The 9,161-nt window shown below is 40.4% G+C and overlaps 1 protein-coding gene across 1 annotated transcript in view; it reads right to left on the bottom strand.

The window, feature by feature from the left end:
• Positions 1-1,173: 1,173 nt before the first annotated feature.
• The window catches only part of PDILT (protein disulfide isomerase-like, testis expressed), a 29,873-nt gene continuing 21,885 nt past the window's right edge, over positions 1,174-9,161 (bottom strand). Inside the window, exons 9-11 of the mRNA XM_009886561.1 lie at positions 7,573-7,754; positions 3,011-3,100; positions 1,174-1,245 (exon numbers count right to left, since the gene is read on the bottom strand). Coding sequence (XP_009884863.1) covers positions 1,174-1,245; positions 3,011-3,100; positions 7,573-7,754 — 344 coding nt within the window. The remainder of the gene's footprint in view (positions 1,246-3,010; positions 3,101-7,572; positions 7,755-9,161) is intronic.

The raw sequence follows: 9,161 nt of genomic DNA, 5'->3' as shown, positions 1-9,161 counted from the left end.
CTGAGTGCTATTTATTTGCAAGAACTCTGAAGTAGAGATGTTAATATGTTAAATCTCTAAGTGTGGGTATTTAATTACACATTGCAGCCCAGATAGTTTCATTTGTCAGGAACTGCACTTTTTGGCAAATAATTGTAAAACGTAAGCAGTCCAATACTTTAAAATTGTTCATCTCTTGTTGACTTGCATGACAGATGAGAGTTAGATCTCCACTGTTCTTTCAGTGCTGTATTCTTCACTGCAGTGATGAATCCTCCTTCCATTCAAACGGTTGTTCCTTCATTTTTAAGTTTTCAGTTTTCTTCCTCTGCTTACATAGGAAAGTAACTTACTAGCATTAGCAAGTTGGGAACAAAGACTTTGGAAATCTGCTTCTGAAATGAAATATTAAAAAAATTATCTTCCTTCTCTAATTGTGTAAGAAAAGGTTTCATGTTTTCAGAATTACTTCTGCTTTATCTGACCCTTGCAGGAAGAAATTACTATTGTCCAGCAGTTTGACCAGCTGCACTTTTATAAGATGTGTGGGGTAGTTAGGGGACCTAGCATAAACTAAATGTGAATCATACCTGTGACTTTGTGTATTAGGTATAATATTTTTCGTACTGGGATTAAATTAGATCTTGATTTTTGCGTTTTCTACTGCTTGATTAAGAAAAAAATCATGAACTGCCCCTTGGTGCCCCTTTGGGCATAGCCCTTAGCTTCAATTACTTTTGAAGATCGCTATAGAAATGCTCTTTGCAATGTTACTACCATCCTTCTGGGAGCAGTTAATCTTCTTTGAAAACAATAGGTCTGTCTTGGGTAAATTGGAGAGCAACTGGTTGCAAACCTGTTGCAGATTTTGTTAGGAAAGAACAGTTTTCTATCTTGATCTGTTTGCCATGGCACATACACCTTTCTAAATGGGAGAAGTTTTATTGATAATAAAGGCATTACTTAAGCAAAATTGACAATATTTTAAGAACCTATGACAATAGATCCCAGTTAAACTAGGAGTTAAATTTGATTCAGAAGAGAGGTCACACATAATAAGCCATTGATACTGAATTCTTTACTTTTATTTTTTGATACAGCTCTGTGTTCACTTGAGATGACTCATTCTTCCAACGAGTTCTTTCCAGGAAGGATTCCCCACAATCCTCGGAATTTTGCTCTTTCTTTGTACTATTAAAGTTCTTTTTTCTCTGTTGTTACAGTCTCTTTTTGGCTGAGATCCTCTTTGATTCCTCCCGAAGGATCCTTTTAAAAAAGGAAATGCGAGAGGAAGGCTGGTTATTACTGACGTTCACAAAGAGAATTGTTCTAGTAATTCTTTATTTCCCCCCAATTTTTTAAGATTATATGAAATGCAGATTTTCATCTTTTCAACAAAGGAACTTGAGGGCTTGTTAATGAGGTCAGAAGTAGAGCAGCTGTTGCTAAAATGTGTTTTGTTTTCAAACCTTTACACTGGTTTATGGCAAAGCTTAGATGAGGCTTTCTGTGGAGGTTTAATAAGAACTTGGAAAACTGTGTTTGGTAAACTGACAGGCATAAGACCCTAGGCAATCTCAAAAGAAACTGTCTTCTTTTTTATCTTGTTTGTGTGTTTGTGAATGTCCTGAGGTGAGGATGAAGAGTTATTCCAACAAGGGACTGCACATCAAGCACTGTACTGCAAATGGTCTAATATTGCAGTCTTTTGGGAAAATTTGGTAGATGTCAGGTAAGGATGGAGAATGTGAACAGATGACAATATGCCAATTACTTACCCCTTTTGCTATACAGAACATGTTTTTGAATGAAGTTTCCTAAACTGGCTTTTTTACTTATTCTTTAATGTGAAATAAAGCATGAAGAAGAGATGACAGAATATACACAACTCTCACATCGTATATAAAACACTGTGTGTAGAACTCAACAGATCTGCTTCAAACACATCACTAAAGAACATGCAACAGAGGCAGGGGCCAAGTGTAGGCTTTGGGTATTGGAAAACAGACTTGTGCAATGACTGGGCAGAGCTGGTTGTCTGAGCCTTCATTGCAGACTTGTGTGTCCGGCTACTACTTTAGTCATCTCTCTCCGTCTGTAACCACCTATTTGAGCAGTGAATTCAGGAGCAAATCAAAGCCTCTGGTGGAAATAAGTCTGAAAACTCAAAACTGTTTATCCACCCACAGTTTCTCTACTAGTTGAAAAGAGTGTTAATGACAACTGTTGCTACGCTGTGGATCTACTTCACTTCCAGGCAGAATGGGCCCATGATTCTTATATTGGGTGGACAGTGTCTCTATCTCTGTGAGTTTTTTTCTGTTGCTTGGAGCTGTCTGTATGGAGCTTGATCATATTCACTTACAGTATGTCTTTTTGCAGTGAGGTGTCTGGGATTATTAAATAACAGGCAGCTCTGGGACAGCTAATTCTCATCTCGTCTAATTTATAGTGGAGGAGAAAGGGTTGAGGAATTGGACAATAATCAGAACCAAGAGATTGCCAAGAGAGGGGACAATGTCTGCTCTCAGTTGTGCCCTTGCTTTAGGAAGAAGATAAGCCACACTAAATGTAGCAGGATGAGATGGGCAATGGATATTGAACTGCTCCAGGTATAGCTGAAAGTAACTTACCTGGGGCTTATTTTTTCCAGCTAAAATTCTGACAAAGTTTTGCTTACACTGGTCCAGGTGCAATTTCCTTTCTGCCATGCAATGCTTACTACCAGAGTGGTAACGTGACTCAGTGATAACATGAGCAGTGGGAGAAGAGGTTTTTGTGTGATGAAAACAAGGATGTGAGTGGGCGTGTGCCTGCCAGGCAGTGGTATATGACTGCAGCTAGCATGGTTGTGCCAATCTAGTTGGCTTGAAACCAGCTAAGAGCTGGCAAGAACCGCCCAAGCATTGACATGAGCGGTGGCTGAAGCCCATACGTGGCTTTGGTATAGGCCATTCAGGTATGCCTATGCAAGGTTGAACGTGCCTTGAATTGCACAGCACATCAGTCAGTGTCTAGATCAAACGCCTACCTTCTCTCCCGGTTCTGCTTTTGTCTTGCTTTGTTCTTCTAAGAATTCAGAAAATGCCTGCAAGGTATGCTCCCCAGTATAGGCCACCTCCTGAAAAGAGTTTTAAGGTTAAGTATTTAACTCTATACACAAAATTCTGGAAATAATAGCTTAATCACCTGGAGGATTTCAGTTCTTTAGACTCAACAAACTCTAGATTTTTGTGCTCAGCTTAGAAACAAGGGCAGAGGCACAGCAGGTTCCAACGTCATCTGAAATTCAAGTGTAAAGAAGAAATAGATGTATATCCCTAAGAAGAAAAGGATTTGTATAAAAACCGTAACCATTATTGTATACCAGTCTGGGATCTTGCCAACTACTGACATCAGTGTCCTTTCTGTGTTTAACAATAAACATTTGCAAGATATTTTGAAGAGCAGAGTCTTTGAAGTGTCCAGCCATGATATTCAAAGCTGTCTAAAGATTTTCATGGAAATTCAAATTCTGAAGAAGTTTTGAAATACACACAATCCAGAAGCACCAGCTGTTGCACAGCTTGAATGTTCAGTACGAACAGGAGGAAGATGAGCAGTGACATTAATTTTCTTATACTTCACCTTAAATTAAGGGTTTAATGAGGATTTTCTTCTGAAGAAGTTTAATGGAAGAAGCACTTTCAGTTTAGAACTTTAAAATTCTCTGAGTAGGTCTAGGCACCATCGTGTATTTTAAAGATTCCCCCTGTTCCCCCCCCCCGCCCCCCCAATACCTTTGCTCTCTGGAGGTATAAAATGCTCTTGCACGAGTCTTTTAACAAAAATTTGTAGAAGCTCTTCTGCATGACATTGGGAATTGGTTGCTGTTACCTGAGTATATTTAGAAACAGGCAGATGGCTATTCTCACTTGGGCTAAGCTGACTTACTCCCACTGAGACCAATAATGCTGTGTCTGAGTTCAAAGGACTGTAAACAAAACACCTCCATTCGCTGGTGAATTCAATCAGGTTTGATATTTCTGTTCAGTAAGTTATTGTAATAAGTGTGTCAACCTTGAAGTTTTTTTGTTTAATGCTTGCAAGCTTAAGTTTCTTAAGAAAGACTATTTGATTCCTCCAGAAGCGATTAATATTCTCAGATTAGTCTTGATTTTTATCGACTCTGATGATGGCTGGAACAGTAATTTTTCAGAGCCTGAAGATCTGTAAAGTCAGTGAAGCAGCTGATCCTTGCACTGGTTACTGAGGATATGTGTCAACACTTCTCATTAGAGTAATCAGTGCATGAGAGTATGTAAATGTTATTTTTCTCACTTAATCCATAGAAACAAATAGAATCATCTTAAAACCCGTCTGAAAGACAGCATGTTTTTCTCTTAAATTTGGAGTGGATGACGCAGCAGATGAGTTGCTCATCAGCTTCACAGATGGAGCTCAGATGATGCCTGGTCACTCCCCTCCTCCGTGTAATTCATCAGATTCTTTCTTGTTCCTTCAGCTCTGACTGTAACTGTTCCCCAGCACAGAAACACTCGGTGCTTTGGTAAACTGGACACATGCTTAAATGCCCAGCTATAGATCTAGGTCTCTTAGCTCATCCAGCTCCAGTTAACCTGAAGTGGCTCCTGATTCAAAAAAGTCGTGCCTCTAGTTTTGCATCCACTGAAAGTAAGAGGGTGATTTGTCATTAACTTCAGGAGAAGCTGAAACTGTTCTTAAAGAGACTAAATAGTGACAGTCCACTGGGAAGTAGACAGTTTATAGCCTGGAGACCTAGCAGATACTTCTGTTTGGAGGAGGGTAGTATCTAATACGATCTCATCAGGTGAGAGTGCTTAGGACTGCACAGAGATGTGTTCTTCCTGTGGCGTTGCCTTTATGGAGGTGTAAGGGTGTCTGTGGTGGCCAGAGAACATGATAACCCGGTTCTAGGAAACAGCTTTGGGTCGTGTTGTGTTAGCCACATTTCCCTTTGTTTATCAGGAGCAGGTTCAGACTTCTTTACGTGCATTTTGATGTGCTTTCTCGAGTCCTCTGTTAGTTATTTCATCTTTAGAGTTCCTACTGCTTCCATGCTAGGGTTCAATTCATCCTTAGTCCTAAAACAATGTGAAGGATTGGTAGCGGTAATTGGAAAGCTCACGTGTTAGTGTTTTTAACACCAGCAAAATACTAACAGCTAAAGCTAGAAAACACGTCTGTGTGAAATCAAGGTTGCATCAGGTGGTGGTGTTGGACTGTATACATTTCCTGTTCCTCTTTTTCTTCATTTTCAGCATACCAGTTTCTCTTCAGCTCCAAGCCCCTTCTATTGCTCTTCTCATGGCCAGAGTAAGAGAGTAGGGCTCATAGTTTTGGAGCAGTGCCTATACACTGAAAACACAGTAGATACTCTGAGCCTTGGCACGTTGTGAGATTACATTTTTATCCTATGCTCTGACTTTGGTTAACTTCTAGAAAAGGACATGTATATGTGGGAGAATTCCCAGTATAACTGCAGGTTGGGTAGGAAATGACTGAGAGCTGTTGCAGTTAATATAGTAACAGTTTGAGTGTGTCTCGGATTGTTTATGATTGTCTGTAGTAAGTAAAGATGTCTGTGTCCAGCTGTCTGTATAGTGCCGTAAGAAAGAAGGCCAGAACACTTGGGTCTGCGTGACTACAGACATCTACAGGGCACCTGCTCCGGTAGTCAAGTACAAGTTAAAATCTCTGAAGTTGAGGGAAACATGGTGCACAAGAAAGAACTTGAGATTTCAAATACTCGGTAATTTCAGGGTATTTGTAAGTATGAAACAATCCCTTAATAGTTAATGAAAGTTTTTACTGATATTTTTTGACAAACTGACATTTATTATGAGCATTTAATGGGTTTCTGCTTTTCCGCATAAAGACTAAACACGGTATGAGTGTGCAGGACTGCAGTTCAATTCATTAGAAGCTGTGCATGCACATCCAAGAGGAAAATCTCTCCCTTAAAGATTAAATGAGGACATGGGCAAATGTCTTAGAATTTAATTTAAGTTTAGAACTAAGAAGAAAAATGAAAAGCTTAGTAATGTCTTAATTATAACAGCATCTTAGAATTTTTTTCTTTGGAGATATTTTCTTTTTAATTAGATCATCTACGTAGATGGAGGAATGTAGCTATTTAATATTGTTCTTTGCCTCATCTTTCAGCAGCATTTTCTGATTATTGTTTAACATAGCTGATGCATTAGGTAGCATTATTGTAGAGATCATTTGTCTTGACAACAAATATTTATTCCCAGATGAAGCTGTGATAGAGCAATGAAGTGAAATTACTGGCATAAATGTATAGAAGAAAGTTTGGGGATTTGGGTTTTGTGAAAATGTAAAGGATATAATGAGTAGTACTAGCATTTTGGAGGCTATAGTCATACCTGCTTCAGAAACAACTGGCACAGGGTAGTTCTGTGACAGTACATCGCTGTCCTGGTTTGAGGTAAAACAGAACCAATTTTGGTCAGTAACTTCGCCTCTTGGCTGGGCCTCTCTAACAACTGAAATTAACAGCATATTGTGCAGACAACGTTCACGTTCTCAGAGTGATAAGACCAATGTTTATAGTTGATGCCCAGGCATGGTATGCAGAGAGGCTCTTGCTTATACTTATTGCTATAACCCCCAAGGCCAAACAACTTTGTTATTTGCCCCGTTGGAGGGTCGGAAGCAGAAAAGCATAGTGGGGTCCCACCTGCGGGGAGGAACAGACAGGACAGGTGACCCAGAAGTGACCAACGAGGGTATTCCATCCCATCTGCCTCATGCTCAGTATAAAAGCTGAGGGATCAAAGGGTCAGCTCTCTTTCTTCAATGGCCGACGTCTGAAGAAGACTCTGTTCGTCTGCCTGTGATCCCGATCCTGAATGCAGATCCGGAATCCAGTTCCCGTCCGTCACTGAGTCCAGCCTGGGACTGCCCCAGTGCCAGCCGGTGTCGTGACTGTCATCTCGGGAGCTTGATACGGTTTTGTATCTATTTCATTATTTGTTTTTTATTTTATTATTAATATTTCATTAAAGTAGTTTAGTTCCTTCTAAACTCGTAAGTCTCTTTTTCCTCCTCTGCCCCGCTCTTTGAAGAGGGGTAGAGGAGAGCATCTGTCGTCCCATCTGGGGTCCCCTAGGTCCCCAGTAGCCGATTTGGCCTAAACCACGACAATCGCTTCGCTTTGTTTGAAGTGAAAAAGGCACTGCAATGATGATGAGGTATCTGTAAGTTCACTGTGAGTTGAGACTGCTGCTATAACCCAACAGGCAGATTAGAGGTTGTTAAACAGCAGAATGTAAGGCTGTAATGACTTGTAGGTACAAGGCGGTAAATGGTACATGGGCTCTTGCCACAGCCTCACACATAGGAGAAGATGATAGAAGGGTTTCTCCTCTAATATAGGCTCTTGATGGAAATGAATCTGATGTTAAGTAGATAAAGACCAAAGCTTGCTTTCTTTAAAGGACTCCTTTCTCACTGTGACATCTGTGCAGGCAAACACACACCCACCCAAACACATCCCCCCCTTGGTGTGTAGCTGTGTGTCCGCATTCTTCCCCGACAGCTTCTCACCTGGTAATCTGGTCCAGCAGGAAAGAGTCTGAAAAACGGATAGCGATCTAATGCAACGGACAGGATGTCATTTGCTGTGACATCTATCTTCGCAATCGTTATGTCTTTGTGATTTTCATATTGCTCTCCTAGCTTATCCCAGATTGGCAGGAGTTTTCTGCAGTCATAGGACCAAGGGGCATCTGCAAATTTAAAAATAAAAGTAGAAGAATACAGTCTGGCAGAAGAGCATGTGCTGGTGCAATCACTAGGACCCATTTAGCCCTTAAAGTAAACAAGGTTTTGGATTTCACTTGTGGTCAGTCTGTACTTGAAACCATGCACCCTTCATGAATTTCATGAGTTTTCATTTAGTGATGACTAGCTATTCACTAATGCATTTCTGATAGCAGTGCTGTTTTAGCTGTGTTTAGCCTTTTGTAACTCTAACAAATCCATAACGCTTGTCTTAAGACTTTGCTGGAGAGGTGTGCCAGATAACCAGTGTGACCCAAGTCAGTCTTGCATCTTTCCCATGGTGAAATACTTGCCAGAAGCACAAAATGCTTTCTGCGTACTAAAATTAACTGTGTTCATAAACTATGCTATATTTACACTAAAAGGAGGAGTTTGAGGTACGGTGGTGTTTTGACTCTGAGCACTGCACTCATGCAGGTTAGCAGAAGGGCAGACTGCTGAGAATCCAGTTCTCACCAGTTATACTACAACACCAGTATCTCCTTAAATAGCATACAGCATGGTTGCAATCCTTCAGTCAGAAGAACAATGCTCATACTCAGTTTAGATGGAATTACAATTTCTGGGACACTTCCCTGAATGCACTACATCCCATTTACCAGCCTTTAATTTCCAGAGGATTTGGTTCAATTCCTGCTTGGATCAGTTTGTTCATGATATTGAAACATAAAAATGACTTGCATGAATGAAATGGCTGCAGCCAACAAGGAGGATTGCAGGAACATGCTACCTTTAAGAGTTCCTGGAATTCAGGGCAGTACAGCTAGTTGTCTGTGTTAATGCTGCATGTTTGCTCTACTGAAGTAACTAAGGCATAAACTAATCCCTGTTGGCTGGTACAGGGATAGGGCAGTGGTTTCTTACTGGGTAGAGTCAAGCAGGAAAGCCACTTCCCTTGCAGACAGAGGAGGGAAAAAGGAGTTACGATTTGCTAAACCTCAGCTTCTCTCTGGGATTTAATCTGAGAGCATTATAACCAGACAACCTCACTTAACTCTCGCTCTGTCCTTGGGAGACAGCCTGACTCATATTGTACAGCACGCTGTAATGTTCCGTTGTACAACATGACGTTCTAGTGTCATTTTGTCTTTCAACACTGAGATCTGGTATGGCCTTGACAAATGTTTAATTAAGGGATCCAGTGTTATTCAGTGCAACCCTAAGTCAGCAAAGGTATCACAGTGTTTCCTTAGATTTGACACAAATTTTTCTTCAATGCTTTTATCACATAACAAAAATCCATTTAGTTTGGCTTCTGTAAGGTGCACATATTAGTTTGGTATATAAGCATGAGCTTTTGTTTTTCACTTCTGATTGATCGTGTTAAAGCAACGTAAAATCTGAATACAACA

The sequence above is a fragment of the Charadrius vociferus genome, unplaced genomic scaffold (genome assembly GCF_000708025.1).
Source record: "Charadrius vociferus isolate BGI_N301 unplaced genomic scaffold, ASM70802v2 scaffold46, whole genome shotgun sequence".
Classification (NCBI taxonomy): Eukaryota; Metazoa; Chordata; class Aves; order Charadriiformes; family Charadriidae; genus Charadrius; species Charadrius vociferus.
The sequence above is the reverse complement of the archived record's forward strand: the minus strand, read 5'-3'. Positions and strand labels throughout refer to the sequence as shown.